The sequence below is a fragment of the Heterodontus francisci genome, chromosome 30, assembly GCF_036365525.1.
Source record: "Heterodontus francisci isolate sHetFra1 chromosome 30, sHetFra1.hap1, whole genome shotgun sequence".
Taxonomy (NCBI): Eukaryota; Metazoa; Chordata; class Chondrichthyes; order Heterodontiformes; family Heterodontidae; genus Heterodontus; species Heterodontus francisci.
In genome coordinates this window covers 5,184,582-5,210,650 of record NC_090400.1, presented here as the reverse complement: position 1 = coordinate 5,210,650, position 26,069 = coordinate 5,184,582, and the positions used below count along the sequence as shown (strand labels likewise).

The following is a 26,069-nucleotide window of genomic DNA, read 5'->3' as shown; positions in this document are numbered from 1 at the left end:
AAGTATTTAAAAAAGGGAAATAGCAAGGGCTAAGGGCAGGAAATGGGTATTAAAAGGATAAAGAACTGTCAAGGCCAACAGCAATAAGCTAACTGGTGCCCTGCTGTTCCCATGTTACTCAAGGGTTTGGGACTATTGTTACAAGAGGTTTTATTTTTCTACTAAAATCTTAGAATTCTATGTGTTTTAAAAACTGAAAGGATTTTCAGTGGACTTGGACACCTGCAAATAGCTGGAATTTTTGCATGTTGTCTTTATATACAAGAATAGGAAAAGCAAGCAGTTTCAAGGAAGCCAGTCAGGGGTTTAACCTCCTCAAAGCAACACTTTGAATGACAGAAACGACACTGTGTCTGGTCACGTGATTGGCTCAGGAAGGCTTTTTGCCTTCATTTTGGACTTTTAAAAACCAGTGAGTTGGACAAAGAGCAGGCATTTGAAACTTAGATCTCACCTCCCTGGAGACTAGAGAGAAAGAAGGAGACCTGCATCTCTTGAAAAGAAATCCTGCACTTGAAAGGTGGCAGATTCCTATTGCCTCCTGTCTCTGAAGAATTTCTGCATCCAGTGGGGTTCCTGTTGCCTCCTGTACTTTGGGAAATCCTGGAACCTGAACAAAGCTTCTACTGCTGTGAGTCCTCAGCAGACCTGTTGCTACACCTTGCTAAAAGACCTGTGATGCCTGTAGTCAATTGCTTTGAACGCCTACCCATCAAAGACTGTTCATCACCCTTGCCTGGAGAGACTTTGAATGGCATCCGACACCTCCCCAACCGAAGACTGCCTACCAGAACTTGAAGACCTGATATATTTTTATTATCCCTTCTATTCCAAAGAAACAGCTGTAAACCAAAATCCTTCTTCCCCGGTTAACCTTTTTTTTTAAAATGTATGTGCGTGCGCATGCATGAGGGATAAGGAACTAAGGAGATTTTCATATATATAGATTTATCTCATTAGTAGCTAAGACTTATTATTTCTTTTCTAATAAATAGTTAATGTTGTTGTTTAAAGAAACCTGGTTTGGTATACTTTATTCTGGGGGACAAATAGCGTGTCTAATTTGTATATTCTTCAGTAGGTGGGAAACTTTATTGATATGCTGTAACCTGTGGAGTAGTGGGACTGAATTAACAGTGCATTTCTCCCGCCTTGGTCATAACACCATGAAAATGTTTGATTATAACAGAACTCCCCATATCTGTAATTGTGAAAGTAATATGCATTTCAGGTCCATTTCCAGAAGTCACATCATTGCAGGAGGGTGTAATTTCAGTGTGACAAGTTTACAAAGACAATTTCCATTATAAATGTAGACACTGAACATTATAATGGAAAAAGGTGTCAGGAAGTTTGCAGATGCAAGATTTTGATTACATTAGAGACTTTTTGCTTAACACAGGTCAAGCTGTAAAATATTCTCTCCTCCTTTCAAGATAAAAAAATGGAAAAGTCTTAATACCATTGATTATGAAAAACTGAAGCTAAGAAGCATGTTCTACAAATCTTAGAATGTGTAACTTAAATACAAGTGCAGAAAAATATAATTAATTCAGCTAATTTCACTGGCCTGTATTACCACCTAAGCTACTGTACAGTAGTGAGCCAATCTTATCCATTCAGGTACCACAGGCTGCCACGTGAAATGGGATCAGCGGATGAGAACTCAGTGTTTAAAAGAACAATTGGACAACCAGAAGACGACTAAATTTTTCTCAGAAACAATTTTATTAAAGAATAGAGCTATCATAATTCATTGAGACCAGTAATCAGTCAGCAATTCTACCTGTAAATGGTTCTCAGGGCAGTTCTTTTAATATTCAGGATGATAGTAACAGTTAATTTTATACTCAGGTTTTCAGATATTTATTTCCTTATACATTACAGAAAACCCAAATTACAATTAATTATATCTACATTATATTCTCCTATTGGTCAAATTACAATCACTATAAACCAGGCAGCTCTTTGTGAAGTGATTGCACTTCAAAACATTACAAGTGGTGACACTTTTGACAAAATTCTATCGGACTTTCAATTGTGCAGTTTAACTAAATACTCTGAAATAGCAAAGTAACCATCTTAAAAACGTCATTAGTGAAACATCAAATTGGTGCTCAAGATCTACTAATTGAACATCACATTCTATAGATTCAATTAATACACAACTGGACTTGGTCATATTTACAATTTCTGAAAGTACCCGCTTCCAAACAGATATGCTCAGTTTGCTATTTACTAAGACCAAAGGCCCTAAAATACATTGTACAAAGATTAATATACAAACTTTTTAACTTGTTCATATGTTATTCCTTTGTGTACTTCAGTGGAGGTGCTATCCCTATTTTAATATTTACATCATGATTTCCAAACTAATAAAATTAAAATATTAAATTAGAACCCATCAGAAGGATGTTTAGATTAACAAACCTCTGTTAAACTCTCTTCCTTCCACAGTGATTGAAATTCTCTATCCAGTGCTTTCAGAGCTCTCCATTCTTCTTCCATCACCTCTTGCACAAGGAAAGATCCATTGAGACTGCAGCTAGGATTGTCTCCCACATGCCTGTACCTGTCTAACAGCTTTGCCCGGCTGTTCTTCAGTCTTTCGACGCACCTCTAGTAAGAGGAAACATGGGGGATGAAAATCAATGTACATCAGAGATGAATAAATATTTCACATTGCAAATCAGAGATAGGAACATACCTGCAATCTTTCTCCAGAGGTACAACCAATTACTGACAAAAGTCTCGACTGAAGGATTCAGATTACAAAAGTCAGAGAAGGGTGCAAAAAAAGGGCTGGACTTTATAGTTAATTCTAAGAATCAGAAAACTCATTAAGAAGGAAATCAGCTGACAATATCAAAATAAAAGAGGACACCACAAATATTTGGAAATTTTTCCCATAGCTCTCCCTACCCCTCTTCTTGGAATGACCTGAGATTCTGAAAGGTACTATATAAATGCAAGTCTTTCTTTGGAAGGTACTGGCAGTGGCTGGGCTTTGGTTCCTTGACGTCCCAAGACCAGCATCTTACCGCAGTAGCAACTCCTCGGGCAAGCCACAGCCAGTAATTATTTGATGAACTGTTCCACATTTAAAAAAAAAATGGCAGTTGGGAAATTCTTACTTCAACACATTCTGTAAACGGAAAGGCAATACAGCTCACTACACCATGTTCCAAAATTAAAGAAAGATCTTGCACTTATATAGAACTTCCCATAACTTCAGGGCATCCCAAAGCACTCTGAGCAAAGGAAGGTCTTCTTAATTGAAAACAAGAAATGCTGGAACCACTCAGCATGTCTGGCAGCATCTGTGAAAAGAGAAGCAGAGTTAACGTTTCGGGTCAGTGACCCTTCATTGGAACTGACAAATATTAGAAAAGTCACAGGTTATAAGCAAGTGAGGTGGGGGTGGGGCAAGAGATAACAAAGGAGGTCTAGATTGGACCAGGCCACATAGCTGACCAAAAGGTCACGGAGCAAAGGCAAACAATATGTTAATGAAAGACAAAGCATTAGTACAGATTGGGTATTAATACACTGAATATTGAACAGCAGCAAGTGCAAACCTGAAAAAATCAGTGGGTAAGCAAACTGAACAAACTAAGATGAAATGAAATAAATGCAAAAAAAAAAAGATTGTAAAAAATGTAAAAAAAAAAGGAAGAAAAAATAACTAAAAATGAAAGTAAAATGGGGGGCTGTCATACTCTGAAATTATTGAACTCAATGTTCAGTCCAGCAGGCTGTAGTGTGCCTAATCAGTAGATGAGATGCTGTTCCTCGAGCTTGTGTTGATGTTCACTGGAACACTGCAGCAATCCCAGGACAGAAATGTGAGCATGAGAGCAGGGGGGAGTGTTGAAATGGCAAGCAACCGGAAGCTCAGGGTCCTGCTTGCGGACTGAGCGGAGATGTTCCGCAAAGCGGTCACCCAGTCTGCGCTTGGTCTCCCCAATGTAGAGGAGACCGCATTGTGAGCAGCGAATACAGTATACTACATTGAAAGAAGTACAAGTAAATCGCTGCTTCACCTGAAAGGAGTGTTTGGGGCCTGGGATAGTGAGGAGAGAGGAGGTAAATGGTCAGGTATTACACCTCCTGCGATTGCAGGGGAAGGTGCCATGGGACAGGGACGAGGTGGTGGGGGTAATGGAGGAGTGGATCAGGGTGTCGCGGAGGGAACGATCCCTTCGGAATGCTGACAGGGGAAGGGAGGGGAAGATGCGACTGGTAGTGGCATCACGCTGGAGGTGGCGGAAATGGCGGAGGATGATCCTTTGGATATGGAGGCTGATGGGGTGAAAAGTGAGGACAAAAGGAACCCTGTCACGGTTCTGGGAGGGAGGGGAAGGGGTGAGGGTAGAGGTGCGGGGAATGGGTCAAACACGGTTGAGGGCCCTGTCAACCACAGTGGGGGGCAATCCTCGGTTGAGGAAAAAGGAGGTCATATCAGAAGCACCGTCATGGAAGGTAGCATCATCAGAGCAGATGCGTCGGAGACGGAGAAACTAGGAGAATGGAATGGAGTCCTTACAGGAGGTAGGGTGTGAAGAAGTGTAGTCGAGGTAGCTGTGGGAGTCAGTGCTACCTTCCATGACGGTGCTTCTGATATGACCTCCTTTTTCCTCAACCGAGGATTTCCCCCCACTGTGGTTGACAGGGCCCTCAACTGTGTTTGACCCATTCCCCGCACCTCTACCCTCACCCCTTCCCCTCCCTCCCAGAACCGTGACAGGGTTCCCCTTGTCCTCACTTTTCACCCCATCAGCCTCCATATCCAAAGGATCATCCTCCACCATTTCCGCCACCTCCAGCGTGATGCCACTACCAGTCGCATCTTCCCCTCCCTTCCCCTGTCAGCATTCCGAAGGGATCGTTCCCTCCGCGACACCCTGATCCACTCCTCTATTACCCCCACCACCTCGTCCCCGTCCCAGGGCACCTTCCCCTGCAATCGCAGGAGGTGTAATACCTGACCATTTATCTCCTCTCTCCTCACTATCCCAGGCCCCAAACACTCCTTTCAGGTGAAGCAGCGATTTACTTGCACTTCTTTCAATGTAGTATACTGTATTCGCTGCTCACAATGTGGTCTCCTCTACATTGGGGAGACCAAGCGCAGACTGGGTGACCGCTTTGCGGAACATCTCCGCTCAGTCCACAAGCAGGACCCTGAGCTTCCGGTTGCTTGCCATTTCAACACTCCCCCCTGCTCTCATGCTCACATCTCTGTCCTGGGATTGCTGCAGTGTTCTAGTGAACATCAACGCAAGCTCGAGGAACAGCATCTCATCTACCGATTAGGCACACTACAGCCTGCCGGACTGAACATTGAGTTCAATAATTTCAGAGCATGACAGCCCCCCATTTTACTTTCATTTTTAGTTATTTTTTCTTCCTTTTTTTTTTTACATTTTTTACAATCTTTTTTTTTTTGCATTTATTTCATTTCATCTTAGTTTGTTCAGTTTGCTTACCCACTGTTTTTTTCAGGTTGTTTTTCTTCAGGTTTGCACTTGCTGCTGTTCAATATTCAGTGTATTCACACCTAATCTGTACTAATGCTTTGTCTTTCAACACACCATTAACATATTGTTTGCCTTTGCTCCGTGACCTTTTGGTCAGCTATGTGACCTGGTCCAATCTGCACCTTCTCCTTTGTTATCTCTTGCCCAACCCCCACCTCACTTGTTTATAATCTGTGACTTTTCTAATATTTGTCAGTTCCGAAGAAGGGTCACTGACCCGAAACGTTAACTCTGCTTCTCTTTCCACAGATGCTGCCAGACCTGCTGAGTGATTCCAGCATTTCTTGTTTTTGTTTCAGATTTCCAGCATCCGCAGTATTTTGCTTTTATCACATTTCTAGTCTCCATATTACAAAAGGGATATAGAAGCACTAGGGAAAATACAAAAAAAAATTACATGGATGATACCAGAACAAAGAGGGTAGAAATAAGGAAAGACTGAACAGGCTTGGCCTCTTTTCTATATAGAGGAAGACCAAGAGGTCATCTGGTAGAGCTCAAGATTATAAAGGGACTCAACAGGGAAGACACAAAGAGAATGTTTCCACTTGTAGGCAGTCCAAAAGTAGGAGCATAAATATACAACATAAAAATCCAATAAGGATTTCAGGAAAATTTGTTTTATTTTACTCAGAGTGGTGAGAATGTGGAACTTGCTACCCCAAGGAATGGTTGAGGTGAATAGCATGGATGCATTTAAGAGGATGTTAGATAAAATCATGAGGGAGAAGGGAATAGAAGTATGTGTTAGGGTGAGATGAACGAGTCGGGAGGAGGCTTATGTGAAGGATAAACACTGACAACAACCTGTTGGGCTAAATGGCCTGTTCTGTAAAATTCTATTTAATTCTTGGACAGCAAATTTCAGTTAGCTATTTGGTTAGATGCAATGACAGTCAAGTCTAGTACATCTCTTACCAATATTCACACATGCAATTTCAGCACGGATGGTTGGATAGCAATTAAAGCACATATCCAATCTGATTTTTCTCCATCCCCTCATCCCGAGGTACAGAGGACAATTTCAACACTTCACCACTGCCTCCATTGATAAGCTAACTTCGCACTGATCAGGGATTAAGCCTGGGATGCTCCTGGCTCAATGACTCTTTGGATTAATTAGCTCAAGTAACTGAAGGGCCATTGACAACTGTAACACATTAACTCAGAGGGTTGCCTACCAACTTTTCATTATTTTTAATAAAATGGAGAGGATATGGGGGTTAGAAGCTCAGCTCAGGTTCAAATAGGATGCCGAGGTTGTAAACATTCTAGTTCAGTCTACCAGCGAGAGGGATGGAATCAGTCTGAGGGAATGGATTTTGTGACGTGGTACAGATAATGGCTTTGATCTTCCCAATGATTAATTGGGGGAATTTGCAGCTCATCCAAGACTGAATGTCAGCCAAGCATCCCGACAACACAGGCAATGGAGGGGTAAGACAGGTGAAGTAGAGCTGGGTGCCATAAGCCAAGTGTGAAAGCGACCATCATTTGTAACAGGATGTAATCTGTGGCTTTGATTAGTGCCATTTCAGTGCTGTGGCAGGCATGGAAACTTGATTGGAGAAAGTCAAACATGCAGCGTTGGGAAAGATGGGCATGGATTTGGGAGGCAACAACAGGTTTAAGGACAAAAGATCATATTTGTACATAAACAGGAGCAAGTGTAGGCCATAAGGCCCACACAAGCCTGCACCACCATTCAGTAAGATCAAAGATGATAATCTACCTCAACTCCATTTTCTTGCCCTATCCGCATTTTTTTCTTTCATAGGATGTGGGTGACGCTGGCAAGACCAGCATTTGTTGCCCATCCCAAATTGCCCTTGACAACTGAGTAGCTTCATGGGTCATTGTTGCGAATGTTAAATGCACTATATAAATGTAAGTAGTTGTTGTTGTTCCAAAAAGGCGAGTGGAAATCTGGACATCTCTCCCCCAAAAAAGGATGGGGATGGCTGGAAAGTGATGACAATTGGAAATGTCAAAACCCAAGATTGACAGATTTCTTTTTTAGGCAAGAGTATTAAGGGTTATGAAATCAAGGTGGGTCTGGAGTCACATGTAGGCCAGACCAAGTAAGGATGGCAGATTTCCTTCCCTAAAGGACATCAGTGAACCAGATGGGTTTTTACAACAATCAATGATAGTTTCATAACATTACCGAGACAAGCTTTCAATTCCAGATTTATTTATTTAATTGAATTTAAATTCCACCAACTGCCATGGTGGGATTTGAACCCATGTCCCCAGGGCATTAGCCTGGCCTCTGGATTAGTAGTCCAGTGGCATTACCATTATGCCACCATCTCCCCCATATCCCTTAGTTTCCAAAAATCTATCGATTTCACTCATGAATACACTTAATAACTAAGGTGTCCACAGCTCTCAGGGTAGAGAATTCCAAAGATTCACAATCTGTGTGTGAAGAAATTTCCATCTCAGTGTCAAATGGTTGACACCTTGTCCCAAGACCATGTCCCCTATTTCTAGACTTTCGAACCGGGGGAATAGACTCCCTGTATCTATTCTATCAAGCTCTCAGAATTTTATCCATTTCAAAGAGAACACCTCTTATTCTTCTGAACTTCAAAGAATATATGTATTTATATAGTGCCTTTAATGTAATAAAATGTCCCACAAGTTACGTAGAGTCATTATAAAACAAATTATGACACCGAGCCAAAAAAGGAGCTACTAGAGCAGATCACAAAAAGCTTAGTCAAATAGGTAGGTTTTAAGGAGTGTCTTAAAAGAGAAAGAGAAGTAGGGAGAGAATTCCAGAGTTTAGGGTCTAGGCAGCTGAAACCACGGCCACAATAGTGCAGCGATTAAAATTGAGGCTGTTCAAGAGCCGGAATTTGAGGAATGCAGATATCTTGGAGGGTTGTGGGGTTGGAGATTAGAGCTATGGGGAGGTGAGACCATGGAGGGACTTGAAAACAAGGATGAGAATATTAAAATCGAGGCATTGTTTAACCAGGGGCCGGCGTACATCAGCAAGCACAGGGTTGATGTTGAATGGGACTTCACGCGAGATAGGACAAGGGTAGAGTTTTGGATGACCTCAAGTTTAGAAACATCAGAATGTAGGAGGCCAGTCAGGAGTGCATTAGAATAGTCAAGCTTGGAGGTACCAAAGGCATGAATAAGGCTTTCATCAGAAGAGCTGAGGCAGGGGCAGAGACTGGAAAAGTAATGAAGGTGGAAATAGGGGATACGTGGCTGAAATTTCAGGTTCAAATATGATACTGAGGTTACAAAGAATCTGGTTCAGCCTCAGACAATTATCAGGGACAGAGATGGCAGTGAAGGTGAGCAGTTTGTGATGGGGCCGAAGACAATGGCTTCAGTATTCCCAATATTTAATTGGAGGAATTTTCTGCTCATTCAGTACTGGATGTCGGACAAGCAGTCTGATAATTTAGATTCAGTAGTGGGGTCAAGCTGGGTGTTGTCAATGTACATGTGGAAACTGATGGATTTTCAGATGTCATCGTCGAGAGGCAGCATGTAGATGAAAAATAGGAAGGGCCCAAGGATAGATCCTTGGGGGACATCAGAGATAACTGCAGGAACGGGAAGGGTCAAGAGAGCAGGAGGTGGATCTCATGGACAAAATGAGCTCGGAGGGGGCATGAGGGGAGGTAGGAGAGAAACAAGGGAAGGATACAATTTCAGTGCTAGGGTGAGAGGAGTCTTAGAGGAAATTCAACTCAATGGGCTAGGGGAAGGGAGGGAAGTAGCAGAAGCACCTGATCAAACAGTCTCAATCTTAGTGACAAAAGAAATCCATGAGCTCCTCACACTGCCGGAGGAGACAGGGGAGAGGTGTTTAAAAAGATGGCTTGCAGTAAAGAACAGAAACTGGGGGTTGGTTACCTTCACATTCCAGGATGATCCTGGAATAGTAATTAGTCTTCACAGATGTGATAGTGCTTTATGTGGTCCATCAGATCTGGTGATGAACAGCTAAACCAGTTGTCTGCCATATCTGTTCAACTCTGTGTCCCTTGGGCTGAAGGGAATGGAGATGAGTGCCGCATCAAGGGAAATAGCCAGGGTGAGAAAGAGCAACGGCTTGAATGGGGACTAGGGCAAAGGTGACGATGAGGGTGCGATTGAGCAGATTGGTAGCTGCAGAAATGTCGTTGTGAATGGAGGGCCAAATGCTTGACAATTGCAATTTTGCGAGTGCAGTTCTGAGCGAATTGAGGGAGAGTTTCTTCCAGCGGTGCATACAGAAGCAAGTAGAGTTTTGGTGGGAGGTAGGAAGAAGGGAATGTTAGTGGAGAACGATACAAGGAAGTGATCAGAGATGACCTTATCTGTGATTGATACTATGGGTTAGTGAGGCCATGCGAGATGGCAAGGTCAAGGGGGTGGCTGCAAATATGGGTTGGGAAATTTACATGGAGGGAGGATACGTGGGCAGTGATCTCAAGGAGAGAAAACATGATGAATTGAGATTGAGGTTAAAACCACCGAGGATGAGAAGCCACTTAGTGCAGAGGCTGAGCGCGAAAGTAGTGAAGTGCATTGAGAGGTTTGATAGGCATATAATACACAATCTCTCCTCAAAGAACAGCCCTCTCATCCTGCGAATCAATCTAGTGAACCGTCGGTGCATCCTAAGGCACACATATTCTTTCGTTGTGTAAAAAGACCAAAACTGTACACAATACTCTAGGTGCAGTCTCACCAAAGCCCTATGCCATTACTGCAAGACCTCCTTACTTCAACCCGCTTTTAATAAAGTCTAACAGAACACCTGCCTTCCAAATTGCTTGCTGTACCTGCACGTTAACTTTCAGTGATTTATGTACAAAGACCCCCGAATCCCAAGATTTAATAATCTCTCATCTATTAAAAAACATTCTGCCTTGCTACCTTTCCCACTAAAGTAGATAACTCCACATTTCCCCACATTATATTCCATTTGCCACCAGCTTGCCCAATCACTCAATCTGTCAATATCTTTTTGCGGCCTCTTTGCGTCTACCTCAGCTTACTTTCGCACCAAGCTAAGTATTGATAGTAAACTTGGATTAGTACACTCAGTCCCCTCATCTAAGTCATTGATATAGATTGTAAATAGCTGAGGCCCAAGCACAGATCCTTGCAGTACCCAACTAGTTACAACCTGCCATCCTGAAAACTCATTTATTCCTCCTCTGTTTTCTGTCTGTTAACCAATCCTCAATCCATGCTTTTATCCCCAATCCTATAAATCCTATTCTTATGTAAAAACCTTTTGTGCCACCTTATTAAACACTTTTGAAAATCCAAATATACTACCATCCACTGGCTCTCCCTTATTTATCCTGCTAGTTCCAACCTCAAAAAACTAATATTTGTCAAACAAGATGTACCTTTCATAAATCAGCGTTGACTCTGCCCAATCGTAGGATCTGCACCTTCTCCTTTGTTATCTCTTGCCCAACCCCCACCTCACTTGTTTATAATCTGTGACTTTTCTAATATTTGTCAGTTCCGAAGAAGGGTCACTGACCCGAAACGTTAACTCTGCTTCTCTTTCTGCAGATGCTGCCAGACCTGCTGAGTGAATCCAGCATTTCTTGTTTTTGTTTCAGATTTCCAGCATCCGCAGTATTTTGCTTTTATTTTAGTGTTTAATTCACTGCCACTTCTCTTCCAGGAATGCCTACCTTGAAGAAGTTCTGCTCTTCTCTCCGACGGGATTTTCGTTTGTCTCTTTTACCTTGTTCACCTTCATTGCTTTCTATTTTCAGGTTGTTTTTCTTCAGGTTTGCACTTGCTGATGTTCTATATTCAGTATATTCACACCTAATCTGTACTAATGCTTTGTCTTTCAAAACACCATTAACATATTGTTTGCCTTTGCTCTGTGACCTTTTGGTCAGCTATGTGGCCTGGTCCAATCTGCACCTTCTCCTTTGTTATCTCTTGCCCAACCCCCACCTCACTTGTTTATAATCTGTGACTTTTCTAATATTTGTCAGTTCCGAAGAAGGGTCACTGACCCGAAACGTTAACTCTGCTTCTCTTTCTGCAGATGCTGCCAGACCTGCTGAGTGAATCCAGCATTTCTTGTTTTTGTGTAGGATTTCCTAGCTGTGCTGTTACCACATTCCCTACTAACTGGCCTGTTGCCCATTCGCTCCTCCCTCCTTTCTCAATCAAATAACAGGATTACCTTTACTACCTTCCAATCCACAGGGACTGCTTTCGGATAGCTATATAAATACAAGTTGTTATTAATTCCTCCAGTACTTTTGCTTCAGCAATATTTATTACTTCAAGTTGCTCACTCTCAGAGTTTTGGTTACTTAAGTGTTTTGTTGTCTTGTGGAGACAGATTACTTTTAATGTTTTTTGCAGACCAATACAATTGCCAATTTGAAATGTGAAAGGTTCCACAAATGAAAGTTCGAAGCAGTCATTTCTATTCCAATTACAAATTCTCCACTTCAATTCCATCACAAGCTAGTTTTGTTTATTTGATTTTATTTATTTAGAGATACAGCACTGAAACAGGCCCTGCGGCCCACCGAGTCTGTGCCGACCAACAACCACTCATTTATACTAACCCTACAGTAATCCGATCTTCCCTACCACCTACCTACACTAGGGGCAATTTACAATGGCCAATTTACCTTGTGGGAGGAAACCGGAGCACCCGGCGAAAACCCACGCAGTCACAGGAAGAACTTGCAAACTCCGCACAGGCAGGACCCAGAATCGAACCCGGGTCCCTGGAGCTGTGAGGCTGCGGTGCTAACCACTGCACCGCCCTAGTTACACTTATGATAGATAGAATGTAAAATGTTATTTTTATATTTGCAGGCAGGCATGATATTTTCCATTATTTGGATTCCTTGATCATTCTGTTGCTGGTTTTACACTCAAAATCACACTTTATGGTTGGGAAAAGCTGACAGCAGCCCAAATAAGGTCTCGGATCCTCCAATGTAGCAATAAAATAACATTGCACTGTTGAGAAATGCTCCACTGAAGGTGGAGAATACTGGGTAAAGGGAGATCCTGACTGAATATAATCAAATCAAATCAAAACAAAAAACAGCTCCAACTGACAGGACAGTATTGCAAGTTGCACTTTGCACAAGGTACATGTACTTAGAAGGAACGACCTGCATTTATATTGTGCCTTTCGCAATCTCAGGATGTTCCGAATCAACTTATAGCCAACCTTTAAAGCATGGTCATGGTTGCAATGTAGGTAATGCAACAGCCAATTTGCACACAAGGTTCCACAAACCTTTTTTCTTCCTTTCAGGTGTCAAGGAACGCAAGCTCCAGCAGCTGATGGGGACTAATGCCCCTCCAGATCCTTCTTCCCCTTCACTTCCCTCTGACCCCACTCCTGCTGATCTGACCCCTTGCCGTGTATTCACTATACCCTCTGACCTCCCCCTCTCTGACGCTGAACGTTCTGTACTCAGCAAAGGTCTCAGTTTTATCCCCTTACGCCCCCACCTCAATGAATTTCGTACTCAGCATGACGTTGAGCTCTTCTTCTGTCGCCTCTGCCTCCGGGCTCACTTCTTTGACCAGTAGTCCTCCCTCCGATCAGTAGACCCATTCACCCGCCTCCAGCATTCCCCCTCTACCTGGACCCCTCCCCCTGACCTCTTACCCGCTCTTGATCTTTTCATTGAAAACTGTCGGCGAGACATTGGTCATCTCAATTTCTCTGCCTCCCTCACTCACTCTAACCTGTCCCCCTCTGAACTTGAGGCACTCCGTTCTCTCAGGTCTAACCCCGACATTGTCACCAAACCTGCAGACAAGGGTGGTGCTGTTGTTGTTGTATGGCGTACCGACTTCTACCTTGCAGAAGCTCAGTGCCAACTCTCAGACACTTCTTCCTACCTCCCACTGGACCTTGACTCCACCACCGAACGTCAAGCGACTGTCCAAAGGACTATCACTGACCTCATCTCCTCTGGAGATCTTCCCTCTACAACTTCCAACCTCATAGTCCTGCAACCCCGGACAGCCCGCTTCTATCTCCTTCCCAAAATCCACAAACGGGACTGTCCTGGCAAACCCATTGTGTCAGCCTGCTCCTGCCCTATCTTTTCTCCGCTGGTCCAATCTCTTCCCACCTACATCCGTGACTCTTCTGACGCCCTATGCCATTTTGACAATTTCCAGTTTCCTGGCCCCAACCGCTTCCTCTTCACTATGGATGTCCAATCGCTCTACACCTCCATCCCCCACCAGGATGGTTTGAGGGCTCTCCGCTTCTTCCTTGAACAGAGGCCCAACCAGTTCCCATCCACCATCACCCTCCTCCGCCTGGCTGAACTTGTTCTCGCATTGAACAACTTCCCCTTCAACTCCACTCACTTCCTTCAAGTAAAAGGTGTCGCTATGGGTACCCTCATGGGTCCTAGTTATGCCTGTCTTTTTGTGGGATATGTCGAACATTCCTTGTTCCAGTCCCACTCAGGCCCCCTCCCCCAACTCTTTTCCCCAGTACATTGATGACTGTATCGGTGCCATTTCCTGCTCCCGCCCCGAACTGGAAAACTTTATCAACTTTGCTTTTAATTCCCACCCTTCTCTCACCTTTATCTGGTCCATCTTCAACACTTCCCTTCCTTGACTTCTCTGTCTCCATCCCTGGGGATAGGCTGTCTACTAACATCCATTATAAACCCACCGACTCCCACAGCTACCTCAACTACACTTCTTCACACCCTGTCTCGTGTAAGGACTCCATTCCATTCTCCCAGTTTCTCTGTCTCCGACGCATCTGCTCTGATGATGCTACCTTCCATGACAGTGCTTCTGATATGTCTTCCTTTTTCTTCAACTGAGGATTCCCCCCCACTGTGGTTGACAAGGCCCTCAACCGTGTCCGGCCCATTTCCCACACCTCTACCCTCACCCCTTCCTCCCAGAACCGTGACAGAGTTCCCCCCTTGTCCTCACTTTCCACCCCATCAGCCTCCATATCCAAAGGATCAGCCTCTACCATTTCCGCTACCTCCAGCGTGATGCCACTATCAAATGCATCTTCCCCTCCCTTCCCCTGACAGCACTCCGAAGGGATCATTCCCTCTGCGACACTCTGGTCCACTCCCCCCACCACCTCATCTCCTTCCCATGGCACCTTTCCCTGCAATCGCAGGAGGTGTAATACCTGACCATTTACCTCCTTTTGGGCAGCACAGTGGCGCAGTGGATAGCACTGCAGCCTCACAGCTCCAGTGACCCAGGTTCAATTCTGGGTACTGCCTGTGTGGAGTTTGCAAGTTCTCCCTGTGTCTGCGTGGGTTTTCTCCGGGTGGGGAGACCAAACGCAGAGTGGGTGACCGCTTTGGGGAACACCTCCACTCAGTCTGCAAGCAGGACCCTGAGCTTCCGGTTGCTTGCAATTTCAACACTCCCCCCTGCTCTCACGCTCACATCTCTGTCCTGGGATTACTGCAGTGTTCCAGTGAACATCAACGCAAGCTCGAGGAACAGCATCTCATTTACCGATTAGGCACACTACAGCCTGCCGGACTGAACATGGAGTTCAATAATTTCAGAGCATGACGGGCCCCCCATTTTACTTTTATTTTTAGTTATTTTTTTCTTTTTCCTTTTTAATTTTTTTTTGTGTTTATTTTATTTCATCTTCGTTTGTTCAGTTTGCTTACCCACTGTTTTTTCATGTTTGTACTTGCGGCTGTTCAATTTTCAGTCCACTAACACCCTTTCTGCACTAATGCTTTGTCTTTCAACACACCATTAACATATCTTTGCTCCATGAACTTCTGGTCAGCTATTCTGTGACCTTGTCCTATTGACACCTTCTCCTTTGTTATCTCTCGCTCCACCCCCACTTTACTTGCTTATAACCTTTCACATTTCTAATATTTACCAGTTCTGAAGGGTCACTGACCTGAAACGTTAACTCTGCTTCTCTCTCCGCAGATGCTGCCAGACCTGAGTGTTTCCAGCATTTCTTCTTTTTAGTCCACAAACTACAATGTGATAGGGACCAGATAATGTTTTAGAGATATAAAAACAGAAAATGCTGGAAATATAAAGCAGCATCTGTGGAGAGAGAAACAGAACTGATGTTTCAGATCGATGACTTCATTAGATTCTGATGAAAGGTCACTGACCTGAAATGTTAACTGTTGTTCTCTCCACAGATGTTCCCAGACCTGAGTACTTTCAGCATTTTCAGTTTTTATTGTAGATTTTCAGCATCTGTAGTATTTTGCTTTTGCACTAATGTTTGAGTGATATAAATAAAAGCTAAATACTGCAGATGCTGGAAATCTGAAATAAAAACAAGAAATGCTGGAAATACTCAGCAGGTCTGGCAGCATCTGTGGAGCGAGAAGCAGAGTTAACGTTTCAGGTCAGTGACCCTTCTTCAGAACTGAAATATAGGAATGTAAAAGGTTTTAAGCAAGTGGGGGGTGGGGCAAGGATAACTAAAGAGGTGTTGATAGGGAAGGTCACAGAGAATAACTGACCAGATGATCATAGAACAAAGGCAAACAGTATGTTAATGGTGTGCTGAAAGAGAAAGCGTTAGTGCAGAGAGGGAGTGAATTGACTGTAAAGCACAAAACACTCCAAGCACAAACATTAAATAAAAAAAAACAGAAACAATGGGTAGGCACAGTAGAAACAAACTAAAAAAAAAACTAAAATAAAAAATAACTAAACATAAAAAGGTGGAGCCCGTCATGCTCTGAAATTATTGATTTCAATATTCAGTCTGGCAGTGCCTAATCGTTATGAGATGCTGTTCTTCGAGCTTGCGTTGATGCTCGCTGGAATGTTTTCGTGATGTTGGTTGAGGAATAAACATTCAGGACACTAGGAAGAACGCCTCCTCATTGCATTGTGTCACAGGATCTTTTACATCCACCTCAGAGCGTAGACAGGGCACAGTTTAACCTCTCATCTGAAAGATGGCACCTCCAACACTGTGGTACTCTTTCAGTGCTGCACTGGAGCACAGCCTAGAGTTTTGTGCTCAAGTCTCTGGTTTGGAACTTGAACCCACAACCTTTTGCCTCAGGTAAGAGTATCAGTACTAAGCCATGGCGAGCACCTTAGTATTCCTGTTCTTGACGCATGTGGTCAGAAAATGAGAATTATTAGAATATAGAGTTTCTATGAATTTGGAGCAATCATAGAGATTACATTTCAGGTGAAGGTAATTCCTCCTACCAGAAGCTAAAAGCAGACATTCCCGACAGGATAAACAGCTTGAGGCCTCTCACTGTCGGCCACCCCACTATATTAACAATGTAACGGGAAACTGCCACAGCAACCAAGCAAAAGCTGGGGCCACACAATATAATAAAAGCAAAATACTGCGGATGCTGGAAATCTGAAACAAAAACAAGAAATGCTGGAATCACTCAGCAGGTCTGGCAGCATCTGCAGAAAGAGAAGCAGAGTTAACGTTTCGGGTCAGTGACCCTTCTTCGGAACTGACAAATATTAGAAAAGTCACAGATTATAAACAAGTGAGGTGGGGGTTGGGCAAGAGATAACAAAGGAGAAGGTGCAGATTGGACCAGGCCACATAGCTGACCAAAAGGTCACGGAGCAAAGGCAAACAATATGTTAATGGTGTGTTGAAAGACAAAGCATTAGTACAGATTAGGTGTGAATATACTGAATATTGAACAGCAGCAAGTGCAAACCTGAAGAAAAACAACCTGAAAAAAACAGTGGGTAAGCAAACTGAACAAACTAAGATGAAATGAAATAAATGCAAAAAAAAAAGATTGTAAAAAATGTAAAAAGGAATGTTAAAAAAAAAAAGAAAAAATAACTAAAAATGAAAGTAAAATGGGGGGCTGTCATGCTCTGAAATTATTGAACTCACTGTTCAGTCCGGCAGGCTGTAGTGTGCCTAATCGGTAGATGAGATGCTGTTCCTCGAGCTTGCGTTGATGTTCACTGGTGGGTGAACAATGCGGTGGGTACAACGCCGTGCCCGGGGAAGGAGCAGGACTTCCCCGGCCTGTATTCCCGACTCCAATCTCCCGGTCAGCTCACCTTCCTGTACGCCTCCTTCCAGGGGGCAGGACGGCCTTTATACAGAGTTCTGTGCCTTGAATATACTTCCATCTTCTCACTGAGGTCCTCAAACGACAGAAACCATACCCGAGAAAAAAACTCAGCCTCTGGCCGGCGCCATTACCCTTTCCCTGGTCAAGGGTTGCACTGCGCAGGCGTACTGGCTGACACCCATCTGGGGCAATGCACAAGCGCACTCGTGAGCAACTCCGTGTGCCAATTTTGCACAGGCGCACTAGTGAGCAAGTCGGAAAACCGGCTCCCACAGGCGCACTGGTGAGCAAGTCGGAAAACCGGCTCCACACAGGCGCACTAGTTAGCAAGACGGAGTGCCAGTCCTGCACAGGCGCACTAGTTAGCAAGACGGAGAGCCAGTTCCGCACAGGCGTACTAGTCGGCCCGCCAATGGCTAGTGGTTATAGTGACGTACTTCCTGCCCGTGTGGGGGGGTGGTGAAGATGGCGGATGTTTGTGAGCGGTGGTGGGCAGAACTTCTCAACCACCCCTTGTTAGAGTTATTGAAGCAGGGCACCAGGCGGTGGGACGAACCGGCCAAGAATCTTATCTTCTGTGTGGACAGTGACCTCTTCTTTTGGGATGGGGCTGAGAGCGTGTTTTACACCACCAATCTCAGAAATCTAAATGCCGGCATCAACTCGTACCAGGTAACGGCCAGGGCCAGGGGTGGTGAAGGGATATCACCCGCCTGTTAGATAGGAACAGGAGGAGGTCATTCAGCTGCTCCAGTCTGCCTTACCATTCAGTTAGCTGATGGCTGATCTGTATCTCAACTGCATTTGCTGCATATCCCTTTATACTCTTGTCCAACAACAAATCTATTTCACACAAAAGCAAAATTCTGCGGATGCTGGAAATCTGAAACAAACAGAAAATGCTGGAAATACTCAGCAGGTCTGCCAGCATCTGTTGAGCTTGAAACAGTTAACATTTCAGGTTTGTGATCTTTCATCTGAACTCGGAAAAGTTAGAAATGTAACAAGTTTTGAGCAAGTGAACGGGGGAGGGGGAAGAAGGACAGATCTATCAATCTCAGTTCTGAAAGCACCAAATGACCCCAGCCCCTTTCACCCCCTCACCACCCCAACCCACCCCCACCAGCCTTGTGTGTAACAAGTTTCAGATTTCCACTTCACTTTGTGTAGAAAAAAGTGTTTCCTGATTTCACTCCTGAACAGCTGAGCTCTAATTTCAAGATTATGCCCCCCCCTTTGTTCTTGATATGCCCATTAGAGCAAATAGTTTCTGTGTCTGTACCCTATTTATTCCACTTACTCATTTTAAAGTCCTTGATCAGTTTACCCTGCCCAACCTTCTATACTCATGGGAATACAGCTGAAGTTTATAAAAAAGTGTAGGTGTCATTCTGGAGAACTAGCTCTGCACTCCCTCCAAGGCTACTATATCCTTCCTTCCCAAAATTGAATGCAGGCCTGCAGACCTAATCAAGATCAAGTGAAGCATCATTTCCCCTTCTATTCAAATCTCCTTGAAATATAAGTTATTTGCCTTTAGATTACCACTTATATGTGTGCACTAGCTTTTAGTGATTTGTATACCTGGAGACCCAAATCCTTTTGCTCTGCATTTCTCGTGGTTGATTATTGCAGGAAAATGACATGTTTTCTGGAGACCACATTCCCTTTTACTTGGCAATGTTTGTCTTCAGTCATTTCTTTTATCTTTGTATGCATATGTGAGCAGTGAAAACCTGTTAACATCTACTCAGTAATTTTGCAAGCAGTATTGTCACAGGATTTTTTCTAGGATTAAAATCTCTTCTGTGATTCTGTAAAGTCAGGCTCTGCAATAAAGAAAGAACAAAGAACAGTACAGCACAGGAACAGGCCATTCAGCCCTCCAAGTCTGCGCTGATCATGATGCCTGTCTAAACTAAAACCTTCTGCACTTCCTGGGTCCATATCCCTCTCTTCCCATCCTATTCATGTATTTGTCAAGATGCTTCTTAAACGTCGCCATCGTACCTGCTTCCACCACCTCCCCCGGCAGCAAGTTCCAGGCACTCACCACCCTCTGTGTAGAAAAACTTGCCTCGCACATCCCCTCTAAACTTTGCCCCTCGCACCTTAAACCTATGTCCTCTAGTAACTGACTCTTCCACCCTGGGAAAAAGCTTCTGACTATCCACTCTGTCCATGCCACTCATAACTTTGTAAACCTCTATCAGGTCGCCCGTCCACCTCCTTCGTTCCAGTGAATACAATCCGAGTTTATCCAATCTCTCCTCATAGCTAATACCCTCTAGACCAGGCAACATCCTGGTAAACCTCTTCTGTACCCTCTCCAAAGCCTCCACATCCTTCTGGTCGTGTGGCGACCAGAATTGTACGCAATATTCCAAGTGTGGCCTAACTAAGGTTCTTTACAACTGCAACATGACTTGCCAATCTTTATACTCAATGCCCCGACCGATGAAGGCAAGCATGCCGTATGCCTTCTTGACTACCTTATCCACCTGCATTGCCACTTTCATTGATCTGTGGACCTGTACGCCTAGATCTCTCTGCCTGTCAATACTCCATTTTCTGCCATTTACTGTATACGTCCCACCTGTATTAGACCTTCCAAAATGCATTAGATTAGAGATACAGCACTGAAACCTCACATTACCTCACATTTGTCCGGATTAAACTCCATCTGCCATTTCTCTGCCCAAGTCTCCAACCGATCTGTATCCTCTGACAATCCTCATCACTATCCGCAACTCCACCAACCTTTGTGTCGTCTGCAAACTTACTAATCAGACCAGCTACATTTTCCTCCAAATCATTTATATATATATATATACTATAAACAGCAAAGGTCTCAGCACTGATCCCTGCGGAACACCACTAGTCACAGCCCTCCATTCAGAAAAACACCCTTCCGCTGCTACCCTCTGTCTTCTATGACCGAGCCAGTTCTGTATCCATCTTGCCAGCTCACCTGTAATCCCGCGGGGCAGTGGGATGGGGGTGCGGTGGGATGGGGGGATGCGGTGGGATGGGGGGGTGCAGGGCGGTGGGAAGGAGTCCCTTCTATCTGGTAGTAAGTGTTTGTGGTGAAATAATTTGGACAGTTTTAACTCACTTCCCAAAAGGCCTCATTGTAAGCTGCCCAGAATTAAAGAGGCGCTTGTTGGGATATAATGCTCTGAGAGAACGGTAATAACTATTCTGGCATTGAGTTAACCCTTTCTGTGCCATTGTAGACTTAATTTGACGACTGAACAAACTTTATTGCAGCTTGGCTGTGATGCCAGTAGCTATAATTAAACTGTCAACTTGGGACAATCCAGTTGGCTTGGTTCATTTGGGTCAGATGTTGTTGAATCGACCAACATCTCGGGATATTGGTCACAATAAGGTAACTGAATTTTTTTTTAATTCATTCATGGGATGTGGGTGTCGCTGGCTAGCCCAGCATTTATTGCCCATACTTAAATGCCCTTGAGAAGGTGGTGGTGAGCTGCCTTCTTTAACCGCTGCAGTCCATGTGGGGTAGGTGCACCCACAGTGCTGTTAGGAAGGGAGTTCCAGGATTTTGACCCAGCGACAGTGAAAGAACAGTGATATAGTTCCAAGTCAGGATGGTGTGTTCCCATGCATTTGTTGCCCTTGTCCTTCTAGTTGGTAGAGGTCGCGGGTTTGGAAGGTGCTGTCTAAGGAGCCTTGGTGCGTTGCTTCAGTGCATCTTGTACATGGTACACACTGCTGCCACTGTGCGTCGGTAGTAGCAGTGTGCACCATCTACAAGATGCACTGCAGCTTAAATAGATATAGTTGCGATTACGGAGACATGGCTGCAGGATGACCAAGGATGGGAACTGAACATCCAGTGGTATTCAATATTTAGGAAGGACAGGCAAAAAGGGAAAGGAGGTGGTGTAGTGTTGTTAGTAAAGGAGCAAATCAATGCAGTAGTGAGGAAGGATATTGGCTCGGAAAATCATTATGTGGAATCTGTTTGGGTGGAGCTAAGAAACACCAAGGGGCAGAAAACATTGGGGGTTGTCTAAAGGCCCCCAAATAGTAGTGGTGATGTAAGGGATGGCATTAAACAGGAAATTAGAGACACATGCAATAAGGGTACAACTGTAATCATGGGTGATTTTAATCCATATATAGATTGGTCAAACCAAATTAGCAATAATACTGTGGAGGAGGATTTCCTGGAGTGTGTACGTGATGGCTTTTTAGACCAATCTGTTGAGGAACCAACTAAAGAACAGGCTGTCCTAGACTGGTTCCATTATCAAAGATTTTATAGCAGAGCACTTAGAGAACAGTGGTAGAATCGGGCAGTCAGCATGGATTTACGAAAGGGAAATCATGCTTGACAGATCGACTAGAATTCTTCGAGGATGTAACTTGTAGAGTTGATGAGGGGGAGCCAGTGGATGTGATTTATTTGGACTTTCAGAAGGAACTCAACAAAGTCCCACATAAGAGATTAGCGTGTAACATTAAAGCGCATGGGATTGGGGGTGGTGTATTGTGATGGATAGGAAATTGGTTGGCGGACAGGAAACAAAGAATGGCATGCAGTGACTCGTGGGGGACCACAGGGATTGGTGCTAGGACCCCAGCTATTCACAATATATATTAATGATTTAGATGAGGGAACTAAATGTAATATCTCCAAATTTACAGATGACACAAAACTGGGTGGGAGGGTGAGTTATGAGGAGGATGCAGAGAGGCTTCAGGGTGATTTGGACAAGTTGAGTGAGTGGGCTAATGCATGGCAGATGCAGTATAATGTGGATAAATGTGAGGTTATCCACTTTGGTAGCAAAAACAGGAAGGCAGATTATTATCTGAATGGCTATAAACTGAGAGAGGGGAATATGCAGCGAGACCTGGGTGTTCCTGTACACCAGTCGTTGAAGGTAAGCATGCAGGTGCAACAGGCAGTAAAAAAGGCAAATGGTATGTTGGCCTTCATAGCGAGAGGATTCGAGTACAGGAGCAGGGATGTCTTGCTGCAACTATACAGGGCCTTGGTGAGGCCACACCTGTAATATTGTGTGCAGTTTTGGTCTCCTTATCTGAGGAAGAATGTTCTTGCTATAGAGGGAGTGCAGCGAAGGTTTACCAGACTGATTCCTTGGTTGGTGGGACTGACGTATGAGGAGAGATTGAGTTGGTTAAGATTATATTCGTTGGAGTTCAGAACAGTGAGGAGGGATCTCATAGAAACCTATAAAATTCTAACAGGTCTTGACATGGTTGATGCAGGAAGGATGTTCCCGATGGTGGGAGAGTCCAGAACCAGGGTCATAGTCTAAGGATACGGGGTAAACCTTTCAGGACTGAGATGAGGAGAAATCTTTTCACCCAGAGAGTGGTAAGACTGTGGAATTCGCTACCACAGAAAGCAGTTGAGGCCAAGACATTGTATGTTTTCAAGAAGGAGTTAGATATAGCTCTTGGATCTAAAAGGATCAAAGGGTGTGGGGCGAAAGCGGAGACAGGCTACTGAGTTGGATGTTCAGCCATGATCATAATGAGTGGCGGAGCAGGTTTGAAGGGCCGAATGGCCTACGACTTCTATTTTCTATGTTTCTATGCGCACCAAACAACATGAAAAATGGAAAGAAGGTACCAGCCCTTCGCTTTGCAAGCTGGAACGTCAGAACTATGTGTCCTGGCCTGTCGGAAGACCTTACACAAATCAACGATTCTCGGAAGACCGCCATCATTAACAACGAGCTCAGTAGACTCAATGTGGACATTGCAGCACTTCAGGAGACTCGCCTCCCCGCGAGTGGCTCTCTAGCAGAGCAAGACTACACCTTCTTCTGGCAGGGCAGGGATCCTGAAGAACCAAGACAGCATGGAGTGGGCTTCGCCATCAGAAACTCCTTGCTCAGCATGATAGAGCCTCCCTCAAATGGCTCGGAACGCATACTGTCCATCCGACTGCTCACCACCTCTGGTCCAGTACACCTACTCAGCATCTATGCTCCAACACTCTGTTCCGCACCTGAAGCTAAAGACCAGTTCTATGAACAACTCCATAACATCATTAGCAGCATCCCCAACACCGAACACCTATTCCTGCTGGGGGACTTTAATGCCAGGGTTGGGGCCGACCATGACTCATGGCCCTCCTGCCTTGGGCGCTATGGCGTTGGAAGGATGAATGAGAACGGGCAGAGACTGCTTGAGTTGTGTACCTATCATAACCTCTGCATCACCAACTCGTTCTTTCACACTAAACCCTGTCACCAGGTTTCATGGAGGCACCCAAGATCACGTCGTTGGCACCAGCTAGACCTCATTGTCACAAGACGAGCCGCCTTAAACAGTGTTCAAATCACACGCAGCTTCCACAGTGCGGACTGCGACACCGACCACTCCCTGGTGTGCAGCAAGGTTAGACTCAGACCAAAGAAGTTGCATCATTCCAAGCAGAAGGGCCACCCGCGCATCAACACGAGCAGAATTTCTCACCCACAGCTGTTACAAAAATTTCTAAATTCACTTGTAACAGCCCTTCAAAACACTCCCACAGGGGATGCTGAGACCAAGTGGGCCCACATCAGAGACGCCATCTATGAGTCAGCTTTGACCACCTACGGCAAAAGTGCGAAGAGAAATGCAGACTGGTTTCAATCTCATAATGAAGAGCTGGAACCTGTCATAGCCGCTAAGCACATTGCACTTTTGAACTACAAGAAAGCCCCCAGCGATTTAACATCCGCAGCACTTAAAGCAGCCAGAAGTACTGCACAAAGAACAGCTAGGCGTTGCGCAAACGACTACTGGCAACACCTATGCAGTCATATTCAGCTGGCCTCAGACACCGGAAACATCAGAGGAATGTATGATGGCATGAAGAGAGCTCTTGGGTCAACCATCAAGAAGATCACCCCCCTCAAATCTAAATCGGGGGACATAATCACTGACCAACGCAAACAGATGGACCGCTGGGTTGAGCACTACCTAGAACTGTACTCCAGGGAGAATGCTGTCACTGAGACTGCCCTCAGTGCAGCCCAGCCTCTACCAGTCATGGATGAGCTGGACATACAGCCAACCAAATCGGAACTCAGTGATGCCATTGATTCCCTAGCCAGCGGAAAAGCCCCTGGGAAGGACAGCATTACCCCTGAAATAATCAAGAGTGCCAAGCCTGCTATACTCTCAGCACTACATGAACTGCTATGCCTGTGCTGGGACGAGGGAGCAGTACCCCAGGACATGCGCGATGCCAACATCATCACCCTCTATAAAAACAAAGGTGACCGCGGTGACTGCAACAACTACCGTGGAATCTCCCTGCTCAGCATAGTGGGGAAAGTCTTTGCTCGAGTCGCTCTGAACAGGCTCCAGAAGCTGGCCGAGCGCGTCTACCCTGAGGCACAGTGTGGCTTTCGTGCAGAGAGATCGACTATTGACATGCTGTTCTCCCTTCGTCAGATACAGGAGAAATGCCGTGAACAACAGATGCCCCTCTACATTGCTTTCATTGATCTCACCAAAGCCTTTGACCTCGTCAGCAGACGTGGTCTCTTCAGACTACTAGAAAAGATCGGATGTCCACCAAAGCTACTAAGTATCATCACCTCATTCCATGACAATATGAAAGGCACAATTCAACATGGTGGCTCCTCATCAGAGCCCTTTCCTATCCTGAGTGGTGTGAAACAGGGCTGTGTTCTCGCACCCACACTTTTTGGGATTTTCTTCTCCCTGCTGCTTTCACATGCGTTCAAATCCTCTGAAGAAGGAATTTTCCTCCACACAAGATCAGGGGGCAGGTTGTTCAACCTTGCCCGTCTAAGAGCGAAGTCCAAAGTACGGAAAGTCCTCATCAGAGAACTCCTCTTTGCTGACGATGCTGCTTTAACATCTCACACTGAAGAATGCCTGCAGAGTCTCATCGACAGGTTTGCGTCTGCCTGCAATGAATTTGGCCTAACCATCAGCCTCAAGAAAACGAACATCATGGGGCAGGATGTCAGAAATGCTCCATCCATCAATATTGGCGACCACGCTCTGGAAGTGGTTCAAGAGTTCACCTACCTAGGCTCAACTATCACCAGTAACCTGTCTCTAGATGCAGAAATCAACAAGCGCATGGGTAAGGCTTCCACTGCTATGTCCAGACTGGCCAAGAGAGTGTGGGAAAATGGCGCACTGACACGGAACACAAAAGTCCGAGTGTATCAGGCCTGTGTCCTCAGTACCTTGCTCTACGGCAGCGAGGCCTGGACAACGTATGCCAGCCAAGAGCGACGTCTCAATTCATTCCATCTTCGCTGCCTTCGGAGAATAATTGGCATCAGGTGGCAGGACTATATCTCCAACACAGAAGTCCTTGAAGCGGCCAACACCCCCAGCTTATACACACTACTGAGTCAGCGGCGCTTGAGATGGCTTGGCCATGTGAGCCGCATGGAAGATGGCAGGATCCCCAAAGTCACATTGTACAGCGAGCTCGCCA

General features: G+C 44.8%; 2 protein-coding genes across 4 annotated transcripts in view; one reads left to right on the top strand and one right to left on the bottom strand.

Annotated features, from left to right (window-relative positions):
• The window catches only part of rpain (RPA interacting protein), a 42,083-nt gene extending 24,322 nt beyond the window's left edge, over positions 1-17,761 (bottom strand). Inside the window, exons 1-2 of the mRNA XM_068010053.1 lie at positions 17,577-17,761; positions 2,431-2,619 (exon numbers count right to left, since the gene is read on the bottom strand). Of these exons, the coding sequence (XP_067866154.1) occupies positions 2,431-2,619; positions 17,577-17,648 (261 nt within the window). The 5' untranslated portion in view covers positions 17,649-17,761. The remainder of the gene's footprint in view (positions 1-2,430; positions 2,620-17,576) is intronic.
• A 282-nt stretch (positions 17,762-18,043) lies between these two features.
• The window catches only part of nup88 (nucleoporin 88), a 61,454-nt gene continuing 53,428 nt past the window's right edge, over positions 18,044-26,069 (top strand). For 2 of the 3 annotated variants that reach the window (XM_068010049.1, XM_068010052.1), the window contains exon 1: positions 18,044-18,262. In XM_068010049.1, coding sequence (XP_067866150.1) covers positions 18,056-18,262 — 207 coding nt within the window. In that variant the 5' untranslated portion in view covers positions 18,044-18,055. The other variant, XM_068010050.1, reaches the window with a different exon arrangement.